This window comes from Vanrija pseudolonga, chromosome 1 (assembly GCF_020906515.1).
Source record: "Vanrija pseudolonga chromosome 1, complete sequence".
In the NCBI taxonomy this organism is placed as follows: Eukaryota; Fungi; Basidiomycota; class Tremellomycetes; order Trichosporonales; family Trichosporonaceae; genus Vanrija; species Vanrija pseudolonga.
The window spans coordinates 3,759,023-3,777,720 of NC_085849.1; the positions used below are offsets into that span (position 1 = coordinate 3,759,023).

Sequence of the window (18,698 nt, forward strand, 5' to 3'; positions counted from 1 at the left end):
GCGAGGCAAAGGAAGGCGGCTGCTGGCGGGGGAGCGAGCGAGCGAGCGAGGGCGGGGGTAGACAAGGGGCCAGCAGCAAAATGACAAAATGATGCGCGCGCGCTCCGGGGGTCGTGTGTGTGTTTGACGACCAGCAACAGCGAAAGAGGGACGGGCGCGAGAAGCAGCACGTCGGCGGCGGCGGCGGCGAGGCGGGCTGGGGGGGGTGGGGGGGGGGGGGGGGCGAGAAGGCGGTCTGGCGGTCTGTGTGTCCTTTGTGTGTTGTCGCTGTGTCGCGGTTGTTGTTTGACGAGGCTTGTGCGAGCAGAGCTGTAACGAGCTGTGACGAGCTGGCCAGACGGCCTGCGCTGATGTCGAGTAGCAAGACTGACTGCTATGGATCTGCCGTGGCGGCCAAAGGCGCGGTCTGTGCGTGTCGAGCAGCTGGCATGCAGCTATGCAAGCGGCGTTCACGCGGTGTGGAGGCGTTGGAGGGGTTGCGCGGGCGAGCGTGACGCCATGGCACTGCTGCAACTCATGACCATTGGCATTTTACCCTGAGCATTAGATCTACGAGCTGCACAAAGGTCCACTGTTACCCTTGCCTTGCCTTGCCTTGCCTCTTGCCCTGCCCTGCCCACCCCGAGTTCGGTCTGGTTACGCTTGTTCCTAACCCTGATTAATATAACGGCACTGCAACGCCGACTTTTTATTTAGCGTCGCACAATGGCGTCGGCGGCGGCAATGGCCGCGGCACTGGCTGGGCATTGGGCAGGGGGACTGACTGGCTCCGACAAACTCCCACAGCTTGACTTGTTCCCACAGCCAGGCCACAGACAGCCAACAGTGGTACAAGTCTCAATGCATCGCCGTCTAAAGGTACAAACTGCACAAAAGGTTAGCTTTGACTCCTCTATTCACCGACATGCTCTGCGCCACTCGACTCACGATGGGTTGAACACGACAGTGTTGGGCCGCTCGAGCAGCTCGAGCGCCTTTGTAAACTTGTCCTCGAGCTCCGTGTTTCCAATCGCATGCGCCGCCTGACCCATTTGCCGGAGAAGCTCTTGCAATCGGCGGAAACAGCGAATAATGGATCCTTCGAAAACGTCGGTCAACTGCAGGGGATGTGAGCAAATGGTGCAAATGGCCGCCGTAGCATTTCTTTCGCTGTGCACATGGCGCCTCCGCCGGGTGACGGCCAACGGCGCAGTGCTCGCGCGCGCGCGCAACAAACGTACCTTGCAAATGTCTGAGAATTTGGCGCCCTTGCACCACTGCAGCACGGCCTCCATCATCTCCACCTTGAAGCTCTGGACGTACTCGTCCTCGACTAGCGCAATCTTGGACTCGTTGGAAACCTTCGCAATGCGGCGAGCAGTCTCCTGCATCACGCGCAATGGCGCGGCCAGGTCCTCCTTGATCTTGACCTTTGCCTCCGACTGGACCATGCGTCAGCAAACAAGGCACATAAAAGCCTGTCGACCTTTTTCAAAGCCTGTTTTGTGCCAAGGCACTCCGCTTACCTTTTCTTGGAACACAAAGCAGCTGAGCAGCGCGGCACACTGGTCGGGCGTGAGGGGGTTGAAGACACCACCAAACATCATCTCGGTCAACAACAGCTCATCGCCGGAGCTAATCTCGCACGCCACTCGGCCCTTCATCTCGACGACATCATCTGCGGTCGTGAAGCCTAGGCGGCGGAGTACGCGCTTGCGCCCCTTGAGCTCCTCGAGCTGCAGCACGTCGTGCACCGACGAGATGCGCTTCTTGAGTGCGCGCACAGACGCAATCGCCTTGACCTTGCGGTCGTACGTGTCAAAGAGCTGTGGCAGGTCGGGAGAAGAGTTGATCGGCAGAGTGGCGATGCGCTCCTCAAGCGTGGCAATCTTCTTGACAAGCTTCTTAAACTCGTCGTCCTTGATGCCCATGTTCTGAATAGGGTCCAGAAGCGTGATGCCCTTGGGGAAGCGCTTCTTGACCTCGCCGACAGACTTGAAAGCCGCGTTCTTCTCAGACTGCGAGCGGAGGTCCTTGGGCAGGTGCAGTCTTAAGTGCGCCACGGCCTGGATGGTGGACAGGAGCACGCCAATGATGGCAACCTCGCCCTGGTCACCTGGTCCAGGGGGGAAGATGCCGGTCGACGATCGGTCCTTGGGGATCTCCGAGCCAGAAGCAACCTTGACAAGCACGTCGACAATGTAGCCCTTCTGGGGAGGATCGTTCTCAGTGACGACTGGTGGACGGCCCTTGGGGTTGGCGACCTTGTTGTAGCCCACCACGACGGCCCAGCCAAACTCGCGGTCGCCATCAGCGACCTCGACCATGCGGCCAGGCTGGAGGAAGGGAAGGATGTAAGTAGGGTGGGTGATGACGGCCTTAAAGTCGTTCTCGAGCTGCTTGAGCTGCTCCCTCATGTCGTAGTAGCCGGCAATGTCGTCCTCGTCCTCAATGACAATCGCGTCGCGCTCGTCCTCGGCAGCCTTGAGCTGCTTCTCGAGCACGGGGACGCTGAGCGAGTTCTGGAACTGGTAGAAACACCTCTCGAGCATGTACTCTGGGCTGATACCCTCGACGCGCATGAGGTTGATGATCATGTTGTAGCCGAGGTGGAAGGCCGAGTCGAGGCGGTCAGCCTGGCCCTTGACCATGCCCTTTGCCGCGTCGGGCTCAATCTTCTCGTCGCACATCATGATGACGATACCACGCGCGTCGAGACCACGACGACCGGCACGACCCGACATCTGGATGTACTCGCCACCCGAGAGGTTTCGGAAGTCCTTGCCGTCAAACTTGCGCACGGCGGTGAACACGACCGTCTTGGCAGGCATGTTGAGACCGATCGAGAAGGTCTCGGTGGCAAAAAGAGCCTTGATCAGACCCTCTTGGAACAGAATCTCGATCACCTCCTTGAGGATGGGAAGCAGACCGCCGTGGTGGATTCCGATACCGCGCTTGAGGAGCGGCAGGAGGTGCTCGATCTGTGGCAGCTTCCTGTCGTCTTCTGACAAGGCGCTGATGGCGTTCTCAAACACCTGCTCGACCGTCTTGGCCTCGTCCTCGGTGTTGAAGTCGAGCTTGGACATTTGCATGGCGAGCGACTCGCACTCGCGCTTGGAGAAGGCGAAGATGATGACGGGGTTGAGGTTTCGCGTCATGATGAGCTTGACAATCTTGTAAATGTCGGACGTGCCCTTCATTGCGCCGCCCTTGCGTGTCTTGTTGCCCTTGCGTCCACGGCCGGCGTTGGGGTCGGCCGAGTCCTCTCCCTGGCCGGCGGTGAGCGCCGCCATGGCCTTTTGGAAGTTGTCCTCGCGGAAGTTGGCGCGCTCGTCGACGACGAGGTAGATGCCCTCGGATCCTGCGGGGAAGAGGTAGTGCTGCAGTGGCGTTGGTCGGAAGTCGGTGTACACAATGTGGCATGGCTGGTTATGCGTCTGGCAGATCCACTCGGCAAACTCCATCGAGTTGGGGATGGTGGCCGACAGGAAGACGTAGTGGACCGTGTGGGGCAGAAGAATGATGGTCTCCTCCCAGACGACACCACGCTCCTTGTCGCGCATGTAGTGGACCTCGTCGAACACGACCCACGCGACCTCGCGCATGACCTCGGAACCGCGGTACAGCATGGAACGGAGAATCTGTTGTCAGCTTGCATGAGGTTCAGTAAGCTCACCTCGGTCGTCATGACCAGACACGACGCAGTGGGGTTGATAGTCACATCACCCGTCATGAGGCCGACATCGCCGAACGTCTCGAGGAATTCACGGTACTTTTGGTTGGACAGGGCCTGGGTGTGAGCTCGTCAAAGCGTTTCACAGCTCACCTTGATGGGACTGGTGTACACCACACGCTTGCCCTCCTTGAGACATGTCGCGATGGCAAACTCTGCGACGACAGTCTTACCGGCGGACGTGTGCGCCGAGACGAGCACACTCTCCTCGCGCTCGATACACGACGTCGCGACAAACTGGAAGGGGTCGAGCTCGAACGGGTAGGACCTTGCTGGTGGGTCGTGGCGCTTGTGCTGGGAGATGGGGACGTAGGGGTAGTTTGGCGGGACTGCGACCTGCGCGAGAGTCAGCTGAGTTCATGACATGATCGCCACTGGACAGCCAACAGCGGCCCGCTCCAACACCTCCGCTTCACCACATACCTGGTGTCGGACCTGGTGGACAAGCTTCATCTTGCCTTCCTTGCCGTCCTCGGCACCCCCTCCGAGGCCCTTATCCGTGTCGACCTCGCGCTCGGCCTGGGTCTCGAACTCGTCCGCCCGCACCGGGGCTTCGCCGGGCACGGCGTCGGCGCCCTCAGCCTCGGGGACGGCCTCGCCGTCGCCTCCCCCGTCGGCCTGGGACTCGAGCGCGGCCATCGGGTCGTCCGTGGAATTGGCCGCGGGGCTCGGCTCTTCGTCGTCGTCGTCGCCCTCGTCGGCGATCTGCTGCGCGACGCGCTCCTCGACCCGCGCGACCTTGGCCGCCTTGGCTGGCTTGGGCTTGGACGCTGAGCCGTCGGCCGCGCGCTTCTTCTGGTTCTTCTTGCCGCGCGGGGTTGATGGCCCTGCTGAGGCGGACGGTGGCGCCATTGTGATGTGGTGGTGTTGTTGGTCGTGCAAGAAGTTGTTGCTGTGGGCCGTCGATGTCGGCCTGGGTGGGTGGGTGAGCCGCCTCCCAAAATGTCAGAAGTGGAGGTTGGTTGTGACTGACATCGCGTGGCTGGATGGGATTAATGAGAGTGAAAAATGCCAAAAGAATAATCTCCCAACCTCACCCGACCACCTGTTCATCTTGCTTTCCTTGCCGCCCGACAGGTCCGAGCCGAGTCGCCTGCTGGTGCTCGCCGCCGCTCACCGTTGCTGGCTGCTGGGTGGAAATTCAAAAGTCGACCACTTCTCCAGCTTCTCCAACCTTCTCCACATCCAACATCACATCACCACAAAATGTCGTTCCTCGGCGGCCTCTTCGGCATCTCCTCCCCCCAGCCAGAGAAGGAGGTCTCGGCGTCCTCGGAACTCTTTGGCTCGGTCCCCATCCGCAGCAATGTCCAGGACTCGGCTCCTGCTGCTGCTGACGGCGCTCTCCCGCAGGTCGCCGCGCCAGCGCCGCCCGCAGCACCGGCGCCGTCGTCGCTCGACATGCTCTCGGGCGCCTTTGACGCCACCAAGCTCCACCCCATGGCCGACCTGGGCGACAAGCTCGACTTTTTGGCCCTCGACGAGGACAAGCTCACCGAGGTGCAGGGCGCCGCGTCAGTGCTCCCCTCGCGTGGATGGACCGACGACCTCTGTGTCGGCACCGGCACGACGTATCTTTCTGGTGGGTAGAGAGGTGGTGGCCGTGTGGCCGTGGTTTAGCGTGTGCTAACGCCCGCCTCAGGCCTTGGCATTGGTGGCCTCTGGGGAATGAAGGAGGGCCTCTCGCGGCCACTGGGACCCAACGCTTCGATGCGTCTGAGGCTAAACAGCGTCCTCAACTCGTGCACCCGGAGAGGAAGCTTCACGGGTAACTCGTTGGGTGTTCTGGGTAAGTCGTCGTGTTGTGGCCGGCCAAGTACCCAGCTCACACGCTTTAGCCATCTACTACAACCTCTCCAACTCGGCGCTCGACGCCGTCCGCAACAAGCACGACGCGCTCAACAGCATGGCCGCGGGTGCTCTTAGCGGTGGTATCTACAAGTGCACTGGTGAGTGTGGCGTGGCGTGGTGTACCGGAGGTGTTCCGTACCCGACTGACACCCCCAGCCGGCGTCCGCCCCGCTCTTGTCGGCGCGGCTCTCGGCACGGCCGCGATGGGCACCTGGTCGTTTGTCAAGACTCTTGTGTAGACTGTCTACTGTCTGTATTCTAGCATGCATGCCCCCACTCTCATTCGCACTACAAGGCGCCGTCGCGAGCGTAGCGAGCCGCGGCGGTGGTGGTGGTGGAGGACCGCCTGGGATGGGCACCGGCGCTGGTGCTGGTGATGCTCATGCTGCCGGGTCATAGCCGCGATGCCCGGCGTCGCGAGGTACGTCGTCAGGCCGTCGTGTACGCCGTCGGGCAAGCACAGCGGTGCGCAGAACCGCAACATCGGACCCACCGCGCCGACGTTGGAGGCAGCCGAAGTGCGCCTTCCAAGTCGTCCGTCCAAGCCGGCCGCGCGGCTCGCAGCTAGTTATGCCTCCTTGCCGAACTGCTTCATCTTGCGCGCGACCACCGAAGGGATGGGACAGCTCTCGCTCTTCGCGCCCTCTTTGATCTCTCCAGCTGCCTCAGCCCGCGCATACATGGCCGCGCAGCACGCGTACAGGTCCTTCACGGCGGCCGCGCAGCGCGACTCGTTGTAGTTGTTTTTCGAGAGGCAAGATTGGATTGCGCAGGCTGCGAGGTGGGGTGGTTAGCGCGGTGGAGGAGCACGTCGGAGAGGAGGAGGGGCACGGACCTTCGGCCTGGCATTCTTGTGCCATTGTGACCTTGCTCTTGCTCTTGCTGTGCGTTCTGTGCGATAGAGTGGAAAGCAAGTACAGAGTCGACAAGACCGTCGAGGACTCCGAGGTTCCGACATTGTCTAATCAGTCACGTGAGTCTGCCGAGAACCAGCAGCAACGCCCCACATCACAATAGTTCATCTTGTATTTCATACCACGTCCGATCCATAAAGCTCATACGACACCTAGTATCGCTGGGGGCCGCCAGGCCCGCCCGGACCACCACCGGGTCCACCAGGCCCACCGTAACCACCAGGTCCACCAGGGCCACCGGGCCCGCCATATCCTCCACCTGGTCCACCACCCGGACCACCCGGCCCACCATAACCACCACCACCCGGTCCGCCAGGCCCACCAGGCGCACCTCCACCATATCCTCCCGGTCCACCTCCGCCTCCGTAGTTTTGGTTGTTGTTGTAGCCCTGTCCGCCAGGAGGACCAGGAGGAGGCCCACCCGGTCCGCCAGGGGGTCCACCACCACCAGGCTTGAAGTGGTGCACCAGCGTCGCCGTAAATCCACCGCCGTTCCTGTCGAGTGATGAGATACGGCACAATGGAAACGGCGCACACTGGCGCACTTGGTAGCTTACTCGTCCTTGCTGTCGTACGACGAGTCAATAGGACCCATGAGGAGCTGAGGTGGGTGTCAGCGGCCGTTGTCAGGTAGTCAGTCACTGCACAACCTACCTTGACAAGCCACAACTCGGGAGTGAGGTCGACACCACCCTTGCGCATCATCTCGGCCTGCTCGGTCTCGAAGTTGGACGTGCAGTCAACGAGGTTGCCGACGACGGGGTGGTTGTCGAGCGTCTCAAGGAACGCCTGCGCCTTGGTGTCGTTTCCGACCTGCGCGAACTCTGCCACGAGTGTCAGCTGCTGGTAAGGGTTCGTCTACAGCGCCACTCACGGTACGAAATGGCATCACGGCCGTAGCGCGTAGCACTGAGCTCGCGGTCGGTACGCTGGATGACGTTGAACACCTCGTCGCGGTTCTCGCCGGCGGGCGTGCCGTCGGTGATGGCAATGACGACGACGGGCTTCTCGAGCCTGTTGGCGCGCGCAGGGGCGAGAACCATGGGCTGAATGACCTTGTTCCACAGCGACGTGCCCAGGGGCGTGAGACCAGAGAACTTGACCTGGGAGACAAGCTGGGTCGCCTGGGCCTCGGTCGTGATGTGGTCGCCCTGGATGTTCGAGTTCATGAAGCGAACCGAGATACCGTCGGCATCGAACAGCGACGTGGCAAAGGCGACCTTGGAGAGGATACTAGTGGGGTTAGCGCTGATGGGTTGACTCCGACTCACAGCTTGAGGTCGTCGATACGCTCGCCGCCCTCCTCGAAGGCCATCGAGCCCGAGTCGTCGACGTAGAGGATGAAGTCGAAGAGGGACATCTTGACGAGATCCATCGCGAGCTCCTTTGGCATGCGCCACTCGTTGGCGATCTTGTCAAGCACCCCGGATTGGGCAACTCGCTGCGCAATGGGCTCGAGCGAACCGGGCGGGTAGAAGGCCTGAATGTTTTGCTGCGAGCGAGTCAGCGGCGTCGCCACCCTCCACTTACGTCCTGGACACACTGCTGGAGCAGGGGAAGTACGACCTGGGGGTTGAGCGGCGCGCCGACAGGAGCAGCACCAGCCGCGGGGGGGCGAGCGCCGTACTGGCCGGGCTGCTGGCCGTACTGCTGCTGGGGAGGCGCGCCGTACTGGCCAGGCTGCTGACCGTACTGCTGCTGGGGAGGCGCACCGTACTGGCCAGGCTGCTGACCGTACTGCTGCTGGGGAGGAGCGCCGTACTGGCCGGGCTGCTGGCCGTACTGCTGCTGACCAGGAGGAGCACCGTACTGGCCAGGCTGCTGCTGACCGGGAGGAGCACCGTACTGGCCAGGCTGCTGTCCGTACTGCTGCTGGCCGGGAGGTGCGCCGTACTGGCCAGGCTGCTGCTGGCCAGGGGCTCCAGGAGCGCCGGGGGCACCGGGAGGACCTGGGCTGCGGATCGGCGTCAGCTCTGCACCGACCACCGACCATGTATCCGCCGGCGCCATCGCCGCGCCATCCACCATCCAAACCAACACTCACCGGCCTCCGGGCACAGGGGGCTGACCGTACTGTCCGGGCTGCTGCTGTCCGTACTGCTGGGCAGGAGGGGCGCCGTACTGGCCTGGCTGCTGCTGCTGGCCGTACTGCTGCTGCGGGGGCTGGCCGTACTGGCCGGGAGGGCCGCCGGGGGGAGGCGCACCGTACTGGCCTGGCTGCTGGCCGGGAGGGCCACCAGGAGGAGGCGCGCCGTACTGACCAGCGGGGGGAGCGCCTGGGGCAGGAGCACCGTACTGGCCCGCAGGGGGCGCGCCGGCAGGAGGAGCGCCGGGAGCGCCGCCTGCCGCCTGAGCGGCGGCGAGTTTTGAAGCGAGGCCCATGTCTTGTCTCTGGGCTGGGGGGTAAGGTGTATAGGGGGAGTAGGTAGGTGCAGGGGCTGCTGGTAGTGTAGGTGGTTGATAGTAGCTGTACGTGTTTGAACGAGGAGGAAGAGTGTAGTTTGTGGGTTGTGGCCTGCGCGGTAAGTGGGTGGGTGGGTGTGAGTGGTGACGATGCGTGCGTGGGGGGGCGGTGGTGGTGGCCAGGGCCCGGCAAGGAGGGGGGGCCACTAGGCGAAAGGGGGGCGGAAGGCGGTGTGACATTGAGGACTCACTGTTGCCAAGCTTGGTACGGCTGCTGCTGCTGCTGCCCTGACACTGGTGCTGATGACGTAGAGGCGGAACGAACTGGGGGGAGGTGGTGAGGGGGAGGGTAATTAGGAGGGCCCATTTGTAGCGAGCCAGTAACACGTGACTTGACTGTGAGTGAGACGAATCTGTTGAGAGACAATGAATTGAACAAAGAGATTGTGACGAAGAAACAAGAGACGTTGGGAGAGTTTGAGAAGTCGAGCGGAGGAGGTGAGGAGACGAGGCGAGACGGACAACGGCAGGCGGCACCGCGCTGGCTGCATGGCCCGTGCGTCAACGGACAGCCAGTGCAGGGGGCGGTGGGCGGTGTGTGCTGGCAGTGGCGGGCGGTGGATACATTCCAGCGAATCATCCATTCAGTGTGTGGCGCCACGACAGAAGCACACAGCCGGCGGGATCGACGACTCGCTGCCGCCATCTCCTTCCTCTGCGCAGACATGGAAAAAACGAACTCTGGCCTTCGCATCCGAGGACATGGCTGCGACATGTTGGGCCCTGGGCATCTTGGCACTGGTCTGGGGCGGACATGCTCAGATGTTCAGCACAGACACCTTCATGTGGTCCTAAATCCTATGTATTTACTTGAGCTTGAGCTCGACGACGCGGTCATGCCGCGGTGCGAGACGGGTGACGGCTGTGATCCGGCCTGTGATAGATAGCACGGCGCGCGACAAGCGTGTAAGTGGCCGCCTCGCATCAACACGCGTCGAGCGCGTCTCGCACCGCCGTGACACCGCTCCAGCGCTCGAGCCTTCACGCACCCCGCCCTGAACACGACGGCCGTCGTTCAACGCGTGGTAGGCCAACATTGCAGCATTGCAGCATACCTGGCAGCAAATTGCCCGAGAGTGTCGCTGCAGTGCCTCTGCCACTGTCGCCAACCACACGCGTAACCTGTGATTAATGAGCAACTTTGTCACATTACAGCCATCATCCTCGGCGTCGCCTCTTATTCCCGCATCGAGCTATGTATTCCTACCCCGGCGAGTCGGCCTATCAAACACGGCGCACATGAGTGTGTGCCATGAATGGCCAGACGCGACAAGCGCGCCTTGACCGATGACATCAGTGGGATCCAGCATACCCAATGTACCCACAAACAACACCACGCGCAGGGGCCATTTGCTTCCGATCCTGCCATCGCCATGACTCACCCTCCCAGCGACGCTATGTTGACCGAGCTTGAGCTTACTTTCTGCCTGCAGGGAACGAGCATCAAACAACAAAACAAGCGACAATCTTCCCGCACGCGCGTGCATGTCCATGACCGAGCGAGTCCAGGCCTCGAAGAGATCTAAAAGACGCGGCGGACGCGGAAAAGCTTGGGAGGGAGGCTGACTGGTGCGACTGTGAAGCGCACGCGAGCTTTGCTGGATCCTGCCAGCCATTGCCGCGCGACGTCACACGCGTCCCAGAGGTTGGGGAGGAGTGAGGGTTGTCTGTACAGGGTGGTGGCGAGTGGTGCAGGACAGGACAGGACAGGGCGGGACAAAATGCGTAAAATGTCGTCGCAAAACACTGCCAACGGCCTGCAGCAGCAAACAGGGCAGCAACGAAGAAAAAAAACAAGTTAGAGTTGGGTACACGAGTCGTTCGGCGTGTTAGGTAAGAGAAGCGCTGGAAGGCGACGGAGGAGGGGCGACGAGGGCTCGCCCCAGCCGAAAAGGCACAACAACCGCGGCACGAGACCGACAGCGACGGAAGGACGACGGCAACAAGCAAGGCCACACACACACACTGGCCACAATGCGCACAGGCACACGCGCCGCCGCCGTTTGGACCGCGCAAGGTGTCAAATGTATGTGCAGCAGAGTCAGAGCAGAGAAGAGGGCAACCGGGAAGAGAGGGGGGGAGGGGTTGCCTGCCCCGCCTCCCTTTGGCCGACCTTTATACCGCGCCGCGCCGCGCCGTCCATCCACACCCTGGAGCCACTTTTGTATACCGAGTTACCAAATCACAGTCAAGCTGGCGGCGCGCAGTTTGCACCACGACAGACATTAACAGCCATTGTCCATTTCGATTCCATTCCAATTGTCCATCAACCTTCCAACCCCCCCCTCCACCTACCCCTACTTCTTCTTCCTTCTCTTCTTCTCCCTCCTCCTCCTCCTCCCCGTCGCCCCCCCTCTTCATCTACACGGTTTACATCTTTCTTAGTGTCAAGCATCACGACGAACGACAACTGTTACGATCAACGAAAACACTCCCCCCCAAAGCCCCACACAGCCCCTCCCCTTCCTTCCCCCCTCACCATCTTCCCCGCCCCCCCCCTTCCAACACACACACCCACAACACACACACAAACAATCTCATTCCCTCACACCGCCGCCGCCTTCACCCAACCCGCCCCCACCCGCCCCCCTCTGCATCTCGGCCCCCTTCATCAATCACACAAACACCTTCACACTTTATCAGTCTGCCAGCTACCACGTTTTGCACGCTGCCCCCCAACCCCTCTGCCCCATCCAAACACATCAACAAAGACACGGCTTGTCACGCCGGACTCGATGCCCACGCGTTCCTAGACAATCTCCCGTGACGACCGCGACGAGCGTAAATTCTATTCTACACGACGACAATCATCACCACAACAACCACCACACACACACGGAACACCACCTACAGCATGAACCACCAGCACTCGCCCCCTCTCCAGAGTCTGCACGCAATGTCCATCACGCCCGCCCCATACGGTCTCCAGTCCGAGTACCCCTACAACGGGGTCTTTGGCCCCCCGGCAGCCACGCCGTCGGGCGCCCAGCCTGCCCGCGGATGGACGAGCAGCCCAAAGCGCGGCTCGCGTTCGGGAATCCCAACAGTGAGTAGCTCGACGAGACCCCGACGACAAGATGCTGACCCTGTACAGGCTTGGTATGAACCTCAGCCTGAAACTGGGTCGCTCAACCACCCGTACGACTCGTTTCGACGCGACGCGTCCTCACCGCCGACACTGTCGCCACCCTCGTCGACCACGTCGGGCGCGACATCTGCACAGCCATACTTCCCCGCTTTCCAGCTTGAGCCGTTTGGCCTGGCCCCTTCTCCGCCCCCGCAGATCGGCTACGGTCTCGCGACGGCTGGCGCTGCCCCCGGGTTCAACGCCGGCGGCGGTCTCCCCCCTTTCGGATCTCAGCAACTAGGATCGATGCCACCCCGTCCGACCCAGTGGCGTACCCCGTACATGCCTGCCGTTGACGATGACGTGATCCCCACGGCCATCGTTATCAAGAACATCCCGTTCGTGGTGAATCGCGAGACGCTGCTGGCCATTATCGAGTCGCTCGGCGCGCCGCTGCCCTACGCCTTCAACTACCACCATGACAATGGCATCTTCCGTGGCTTGGCGTTTGCAAACTTCCGTGCCCCAGAGGAAGCTGCGAGCGTGGTTGCCGCGCTCAACGGGTACGACGTCCAGGGCCGCAAGCTACGCGTCGAGTACAAGAAGGTCTTGCAGCCCGGCGAGAAGGATCGCATCGAGCGTGAAAAGGCCATCAAGCGCATGAAGAGCATGCAAATTGACGCTGTCGCAAAGTCGCAGGCGCAGCAAGCGCAGGACGTGCCTCCTCTTCCACCTCTCAACCTGGCCCAGCAGCAGCAGCAGCAACCGCAACAGCAACAGCAGCAGCCGCAACAGCATCACCAGCAGCAGCAGCAAGTGAGGGCGAACGGCCACGGCCACCACCCCCAGTTCAGCTTTGACGGCGCCTCCGACGACAGGAGCCCCCCGCATTCGGCGACGTCCAACAGTTCGGACAATCTCCCTGTTGCCCTCGATCTCAATGACCCTGGAAATCTCCGCATCTACAACATGGTCTACATGTTCAAGGAGGACCGCATGCGGGACGAGCTGGCCCTCTCGCGCAACCTTACGCCTACGGAACGCCGCATCGTCCATCTCGTCGCTCAGAAGCTTGGTCTCACTAGCATCACAAAGGGCGACGGTGACGCCAAGCATGTGGTTGTGACCAAGGATACGCCGCCGCCGACCCAGCAGTCGACGACCACGAGCCTCCTTGCCCCATACAACTCGGACGGCAACCCTACGCCGGGTTTGCGGATCAAGAAGTCGATGCCCGACCTGCGCGGCTTCAACGGCCCTGTGGTTGCTCGTGACCCCGCGCGCAGCTTGACGCCTCAGCGCTCGTCGGGCAACTTGCGCGCTGAGGCTGCCGGTGGTGCCGTCATTGGCCGCGACTATTCCTCGATGGGAGCGTCGCATGGCCGCCGCCTCAACGGCCACGGCCTGGGCTCTGGCACCTTCAACAGCTTCTTCGGAACGCCTGTTGGCGCGCCGCCCGTGCCGCCTCTGCCTGCGTCGCTGCCCGACGGCACCTCGCTCACGGGCGAGTCGAGCTCGCAGCCTCTGCGCAACCCGCGCGGCCCGATCGGCGAGTCGCGCGGCTTTGCTTCTGGTGCGATCCGACCCATTTCGAGCTCGCTGCGTGGTGTCCCCGGTGCGCTTGCACTAGGTCGCCGCGTGAGTGAGGAGGACGAGCACGACTCGGCAACGTCGCGCACGCGCGAGGAGCTTGATCTCTGAGAGCTGGGACGCGACCGCCATTTAACGCTCCATCTATAGAGCCGGCGCAGGCGCTGAGTGACGACCACGACAAGAAACGGATTATACTACTAACACCACCCCCACCCACGCAACTCCAACGCCATTCATCACCACCCACAGCCCGTCTTGAACATTATAGCTACAGCCTTGTGCCAATGCCAGGAGGGATATGTACTTGTATTGCGATGAGAACAGTTACGATAGCAGGGGTGTGCGGGTAGGGTACTGTGGGTCGAGGGTTGGATCGCTGGAATGGGACGCGTGGGATCAACATAAACAAACATTGCGATTCCAACGGGGAGCGGAGCGGCATTGAGGCTCAGGCTTTGACTCAGGCTCACGGCTCAGGTCCGCGGCACGGCAGGGCCGTAGTGCGAGAGGTGACGCACACGGAATGGGCTAGGCGATATCCAGCGGAGTGGAGTTGAGTTCGGTCGGACGCAAAATGCATGCATGGGTGGGTACACTACTCGTCGCCGTCCATCTGCATATCGCTGCCAGTGGGCGACGGCGCGCGGGGACCAGGGCTCAAGCGACGGCGGTCGTCGTCGTCATCATCGTCGCGCGGGGGCGGGGACTCGCGGCGGGGTGAATCGTCCCTCCTGGCAGAGCTCCGCCACGCGCCAGCACGCGCCGCACGCGCGGGGTCATCACGTTCACGCTCACGGTCACGCTCGGCCTCGGCGTCGTCGGCGCCGGCACGCCCGCCAATCCGGCTCCCGAGGCCTCCTCCGCCCGCCTCCCTCCTCTCGCGCGCTTCGCGCTCCCCGCCCCGGTCCCACCGGTCCATGTCGGCGCGACTAGAGCGCTCAAACTGCGGCCTGGCGTCCGCGCCGCGCTCCCACCTGTCCCCGCTCAGCCTTCGGCGGCGAGGCGGCGCGCGGCTGTCGACGGTCCGCCAGGCGTCGTTTGACCGCCCGCCAGACTCGGGGTCGCGGTATCGCATCGCGCCGCGGCCTGGGTTAGTGTGTTAGCTAACAGCCGAAGAGGAAGAAGCTACGCACCCTTGTACACTACCCCGCCAGACTCGCGCACCGCCGCCCGCTCGGTCGCGATCTGCGTCTTGATCTCGGACAGCTTGTCGCGTCTCGCGGCCTCGAGGCGCTCCTTCTCCTCGCGCTCGAGGCGCGCATCGAGCTCGTCCAGCGTCTCCTTGCGCGGCGAGCGCGAGTCCCGACGCCGCTGGGGGGAGCGCGAGCGGTCTCGATCCCGCCCGTCCTTCTCTTTCCGCTTACGCCTCTCCTCGCGCCGCTCTTCGCGCTCGCGCTCCTTGCGCTCCCTGCGTTCCTTGCGCCGCCGACGCTCCTCCTCGTCCTCCGAGTCAGAGGACACGCTCGGCGTGCGAGGCCTCGTTACTGCAGGCTTGCGCAGCTCGAGCTCGCCTGCGTGCGAGACGATGACGGGTGAGTGCGGCCTGTCGCGCCCGTCCGTCTCGAGCTTGCCGATCGCGCGGATGTGCTCCATGCCCGATACGACGCGGCCGAAGACACTGGCCGGTCAGCGGGTCCCTTGAATCCGAGGGAGAGCGACCTACACGTGCTTGCCTGTCAGGTGCGGCGCAGCCGCCAGCGTGATGAACCACTGTGAGCCGTTGGTGTCTGGCCCGCGGTTCGCCATGACAAGGAGACTGGCGTCAGCTCGTGAGGGTGATGGGCGAGCTCACCCCTCCCGGTCCACCTCGGTGCCGTCGCCCGACAGCCGCTCGTCCTTGAACATGCCGCCGTAGATGCTCTCCCCGCCCGATCCGTTACGCTTGGTAAAGTCGCCGCCTTGGATCATGAAGCCGTCAATGACACGGTGGACAGGGCTGCCCTTGTAGCTGAGCGTGGCGCCGGACGCGCTCTGGCCCTTCTCGCCAGTCGAGAGGGCACGGAAGCTGGCGGGTTAGCAAGCTACAGGGAAATTGAACCCACTTCTCAGCTGTCTTGGGCACGCTAGATGGTTAGCTGGCACACGAGCAGACGTGGACTGGACGTACACATCGGTGAAGAGCTCGAACTGGGTCTTTAGCGGGGCTGAGGGAGCCAGAAAAGAGCCACACTCACCACTACACGCCCCAGCGGCTTGTCGCCGACTGTAAAGTCGAAAAAGGTGCGCGGGAGGGGCATTTCTCCTGCGGCTGTTGAGGTTGAAGGCGAGATGCAAAGTTGGGTTCCAAGTCGAGCAGCTGAACAGTGGAGGTGGGCGATGGGAAATTTGGTCCCGCTGGCTTTGGGTGAGGTTGAAGGCTGGGCTGTTTATCACCCATGTATCGGCCTCAGTATGCTATGCTACGCGCTGAAGGAGCATGCATGCACCTTGTAGATGCCATTGAAGTCAATAAACCCATGCATTGCTATGGGTTCTGAGGGACAATGGGGTGTGGCATGATTGACGCGTCGCGGAGATGCGCGCCACCTCCGCTGCGTTGTTGTTCGCAGGTAAACACGACCCCGTCTGACGAGTTCGAGTGCACCAAACTCACACTCCTCGTCCTCCCAGTCCATCATATCAAACGCACATCTATAATCAACACCAGTGTAACGTCAAGCACATACGACATCATCAAGGTCTCTGGCGGACCGATCGCAGCTGTACTAGCTCCCACAACACACACGCGACCGCGTCGCGCACGGTGACACCATGGGCCGTGAGATCATCTCGATCCAGGCCGGGCAGGCCGGAAACCAGAGTACGTTGGGTGTGGGCTATGTTGGATCCTGCTGACAGAACCAGTTGGACAGCAGGTGGGTTGCAGCCGCGGCTGCGATGCCGCTCTCGACTCCCACTGACGCCCCCAGTTCTGGCAAAAGCTATGTGCGGAACACGGCATCTCGCCGAACGGCATGCTCGAGGACTGGGCCGAGGGCGGGCAGGGCGACAGGAAGGACGTGTTCTTCTACCAGGCCGACGACGAGCACTACATCCCCCGCGCGATCCTGATTGACCTTGAACCAAGAGTGAGTGCGGAGCTTGCGACGAAGCTGACGCCGCCCAGGTAATCAACAACATCCTCTCGTCGCCTTTCAAGGGCTTGTACAACCCTGAGAACATCTACGTGTCCAAGCACGGTGGTGGCGCGGGAAATAACTGGGCACAGGGATACAATGCTGGCGAGAAGGTGTACGAGGACCTGATGGAGATGATCGACCGCGAGGCGGACGGCAGCGACTCGCTCGAGGTGGGTTGCGCGCGTGGACTCGGCTGACGACCCAGGGCTTTATGTTCATGCACTCGATCGCGGGCGGTACCGGATCTGGACTGGGCTCGTTCCTCCTCGAGCGGCTCAACGACCGCTTCCCCAAGAAGCTGATCCAGACATACTCGGTGTTCCCGGGCACTGGCCCTACATCCGACGTCGTGGTGCAGCCGTACAACTCGCTGCTGGCGATGAAGCGGCTGGTCAACAATGCCGACAGCGTGGTCGTGCTCGACAACTCGGCGCTGACACGCATCGCCGCGGACCGACTGCATGTCCAGGACCCGAGCTTTGACCAGACCAACCAGCTCGTGTCGACCGTCATGGCTGCCAGCACGACGACGCTGCGCTACCCCTCGTACATGAACAACGACCTCGTTGGGATCATTGCAAGCCTCATCCCGACGCCAAGATGTCACTTCTTGATGACGAGCTACACGCCGTTCACAGGCGACGAGATTGACAAGGTGGGTGTGTGGGGTGGATTGCGGCTAACGCCGCCACAGGCCAAGTCGGTGCGGAAAACGACCACGCTCGACGTCATGCGCCGCCTGCTGCAGCCCAAGAACCGGCTGGTCTCGACGGTGTCGTCGCCTAACTCGTGCTACATCTCGTGCTTGAATATCATCTCGGGCGATGTCGACCCGACCGACGTGCACAAGTCGCTGCTGCGTATCCGCGAGCGCCAGCTGGCCAACTTTATCCCCTGGGGCCCGGCGAGCATCCAGGTTGCGCTCACCAAGCGCAAGACGACGCAGAACCGCGTGTCGGGCATCATGATGGCCAACCACACAAGCATGGCGTCGGTGTTCAAACGCATGATTGACCAGTACGACCGCCTGCGCAAGCGCAATGCGTTCTTGGAACAGTACAAGAAGGAGGACTCGTTTACGCTCGACGAGTTTGACGACTCTCGGTGAGTGTTGTTGTTTATGCGCGCCAAGCTGACGTCCAGCCGCGTGGTGGCCGAACTGGCAGACGAGTACCTGGCGTGTGAGAGCGAGGGGTACATTAACTATGGGGCGTGAGCGTTGCGCGCCCGGCACGAGGTACATGAGGCTGGCGGCGTGACGGTTTGTGGGTGGCTCGGTGGCTCGGTGGCTCGCCCAGCAGGCCCCGGCATGTATGCAGCAGTTGTTGTTTCGGTAGAGGTGGGCAGGTGCCGGCTGGAATGCGGTTTCCAGCCCAGGCACGATGTTGACGACGGGTGAACAGAGGAGAGGGCTTGCTCTGGCGACGGGCCGTGTGGGTCGCACGCCGCGCGCGTGTGGCGGATGAAACGGGCACGGAGGAGATGCGACGTGAGGGGGTGCCTCGACGACCACAGATGTGGAAACCCTTGACACCTTTGCCCAACAAGCGTGTGATCGCCGCCCCCAGCTCGCCATTTCCGTTTCCGTGGCGAGGCGAGCGACGAGGAGTGAGCAGAGGCGGTCTCTCAAGCCAGTTAGTTGTGGGCCCTCCCGACTCCGGCAGACCTGGTGACACACCGTCGTCGCGAGGCATGCCGTCCAGTCAGTTGCTCAGCAGCATGAGCGACAAGCGCAACCCCGAAACTTACCTGAGGCCCGAGACCCCGAGTATTGGTCGAGCAGCACGACCACGACAACGGCGCAGCACGAGGCATGTTACGTTGCCCCCAGGGGTCGTCAAGTCGCCAAGCTGCGCCCTTTGCGAGAGCAGCACAGCGCCGCACAAACAACGGCATCGATGCGACGACGGCGGTGCGACGGTGAACGAACGGACGGTATACATAGAGTCAGCACGGCGCTTGGCATCGCTCTCTCTCTC

The 18,698-nt window shown here is 62.2% G+C and overlaps 7 protein-coding genes across 7 annotated transcripts; 3 read left to right on the top strand and 4 right to left on the bottom strand.

Annotated features, from left to right (window-relative positions):
* Positions 1–629: 629 nt before the first annotated feature.
* On the bottom strand, positions 630–4,617 carry mtr4 (ATP-dependent RNA helicase mtr4). The gene is made up of 7 exons (XM_062767887.1): positions 4,136–4,617; positions 3,806–4,048; positions 3,656–3,769; positions 1,506–3,620; positions 1,221–1,421; positions 928–1,097; positions 630–865 (listed from the first exon to the last, which is right to left on the bottom strand). The coding sequence occupies exons 1-7, from the start codon at positions 4,562–4,564 to the stop codon at positions 853–855; spliced, it is 3,285 nt and encodes a 1,094-aa protein (XP_062623871.1). The 5' UTR covers positions 4,565–4,617; the 3' UTR covers positions 630–852.
* A 278-nt stretch (positions 4,618–4,895) lies between these two features.
* tim23 (Mitochondrial import inner membrane translocase subunit tim23) lies at positions 4,896–6,446 on the top strand. Its single transcript, XM_062767888.1, has 5 exons — positions 4,896–5,294; positions 5,355–5,501; positions 5,551–5,661; positions 5,720–6,344; positions 6,405–6,446. Exons 1-4 carry the CDS (start codon positions 4,919–4,921, stop codon positions 5,800–5,802), a joined length of 717 nt encoding a protein of 238 aa, XP_062623872.1. The 5' UTR covers positions 4,896–4,918; the 3' UTR covers positions 5,803–6,344; positions 6,405–6,446.
* Positions 6,132–6,423, bottom strand: CMC4 (Cx9C motif-containing protein 4, mitochondrial; the record flags this gene model as incomplete). Its single annotated transcript, XM_062767889.1, has 2 exons — positions 6,132–6,337; positions 6,399–6,423. 2 exons carry the CDS (start codon positions 6,421–6,423, stop codon positions 6,132–6,134), a joined length of 231 nt encoding a protein of 76 aa, XP_062623873.1.
* Positions 6,447–6,564: 118 nt separating the features above from the next.
* Positions 6,565–8,992, bottom strand: LOC62_01G001399 (uncharacterized protein). The gene is made up of 7 exons (XM_062767890.1): positions 8,522–8,992; positions 8,008–8,431; positions 7,749–7,969; positions 7,352–7,710; positions 7,132–7,301; positions 7,023–7,078; positions 6,565–6,972 (listed from the first exon to the last, which is right to left on the bottom strand). The coding sequence occupies exons 1-6, from the start codon at positions 8,857–8,859 to the stop codon at positions 7,031–7,033; spliced, it is 1,560 nt and encodes a 519-aa protein (XP_062623874.1). The 5' UTR covers positions 8,860–8,992; the 3' UTR covers positions 6,565–6,972; positions 7,023–7,030.
* Positions 8,993–11,099: 2,107 nt separating this feature from the next.
* On the top strand, positions 11,100–14,125 carry cip2 (RNA-binding post-transcriptional regulator cip2). The gene is made up of 2 exons (XM_062767891.1): positions 11,100–11,986; positions 12,035–14,125. The coding sequence occupies exons 1-2, from the start codon at positions 11,795–11,797 to the stop codon at positions 13,706–13,708; spliced, it is 1,866 nt and encodes a 621-aa protein (XP_062623875.1). The 5' UTR covers positions 11,100–11,794; the 3' UTR covers positions 13,709–14,125.
* A 70-nt stretch (positions 14,126–14,195) lies between these two features.
* cyp12 (Peptidyl-prolyl cis-trans isomerase D) lies at positions 14,196–15,857 on the bottom strand (the record flags this gene model as incomplete). Its single annotated transcript, XM_062767892.1, has 7 exons — positions 15,775–15,857; positions 15,708–15,727; positions 15,643–15,663; positions 15,393–15,605; positions 15,264–15,356; positions 14,734–15,218; positions 14,196–14,686 (listed from the first exon to the last, which is right to left on the bottom strand). The coding sequence occupies exons 1-7, from the start codon at positions 15,835–15,837 to the stop codon at positions 14,196–14,198; spliced, it is 1,386 nt and encodes a 461-aa protein (XP_062623876.1). The 5' UTR covers positions 15,838–15,857.
* A 348-nt stretch (positions 15,858–16,205) lies between these two features.
* TUB4 (Tubulin gamma chain) lies at positions 16,206–18,050 on the top strand. The gene is made up of 7 exons (XM_062767893.1): positions 16,206–16,400; positions 16,445–16,455; positions 16,510–16,668; positions 16,707–16,889; positions 16,925–17,374; positions 17,414–17,823; positions 17,863–18,050. Exons 1-7 carry the CDS (start codon positions 16,352–16,354, stop codon positions 17,933–17,935), a joined length of 1,335 nt encoding a protein of 444 aa, XP_062623877.1. The 5' UTR covers positions 16,206–16,351; the 3' UTR covers positions 17,936–18,050.
* The last annotated feature ends 648 nt before the right edge of the window (positions 18,051–18,698 follow it).

Excerpts from the sequence above, each read along its gene's own strand:
- mtr4 (XM_062767887.1), bottom strand. The coding sequence starts at position 4,564 with ATGGCGCCACCGTCCGCCTCAGCAGGGCCATCAACCCCGCGCGGCAAG. Across the intron at positions 4,049-4,135 it reads TCCACCAGGTCCGACACCAG|GTCGCAGTCCCGCCAAACTA; the intron begins GTATGTGGTGAA and ends ACTCTCGCGCAG. Across the intron at positions 1,098-1,220 it reads AATTCTCAGACATTTGCAAG|TTGACCGACGTTTTCGAAGG; the intron begins GTACGTTTGTTG and ends CATCCCCTGCAG.
- tim23 (XM_062767888.1), top strand. The coding sequence starts at position 4,919 with ATGTCGTTCCTCGGCGGCCTCTTCGGCATCTCCTCCCCCCAGCCAGAG. Across the intron at positions 5,295-5,354 it reads CGGCACGACGTATCTTTCTG|GCCTTGGCATTGGTGGCCTC; the intron begins GTGGGTAGAGAG and ends CGCCCGCCTCAG. Across the intron at positions 5,662-5,719 it reads TGGTATCTACAAGTGCACTG|CCGGCGTCCGCCCCGCTCTT; the intron begins GTGAGTGTGGCG and ends TGACACCCCCAG.
- cip2 (XM_062767891.1), top strand. The coding sequence starts at position 11,795 with ATGAACCACCAGCACTCGCCCCCTCTCCAGAGTCTGCACGCAATGTCC. Across the intron at positions 11,987-12,034 it reads CGCGTTCGGGAATCCCAACA|GCTTGGTATGAACCTCAGCC; the intron begins GTGAGTAGCTCG and ends GACCCTGTACAG.
- TUB4 (XM_062767893.1), top strand. The coding sequence starts at position 16,352 with ATGGGCCGTGAGATCATCTCGATCCAGGCCGGGCAGGCCGGAAACCAG. Across the intron at positions 17,375-17,413 it reads CAGGCGACGAGATTGACAAG|GCCAAGTCGGTGCGGAAAAC; the intron begins GTGGGTGTGTGG and ends ACGCCGCCACAG. Across the intron at positions 17,824-17,862 it reads GACGAGTTTGACGACTCTCG|CCGCGTGGTGGCCGAACTGG; the intron begins GTGAGTGTTGTT and ends GCTGACGTCCAG.
- LOC62_01G001399 (XM_062767890.1), bottom strand. The coding sequence starts at position 8,859 with ATGGGCCTCGCTTCAAAACTCGCCGCCGCTCAGGCGGCAGGCGGCGCT. Across the intron at positions 8,432-8,521 it reads CCCCCTGTGCCCGGAGGCCG|CCCAGGTCCTCCCGGTGCCC; the intron begins GTGAGTGTTGGT and ends GCCGATCCGCAG. Across the intron at positions 7,302-7,351 it reads CCGTGATGCCATTTCGTACC|AGTTCGCGCAGGTCGGAAAC; the intron begins GTGAGTGGCGCT and ends CACTCGTGGCAG.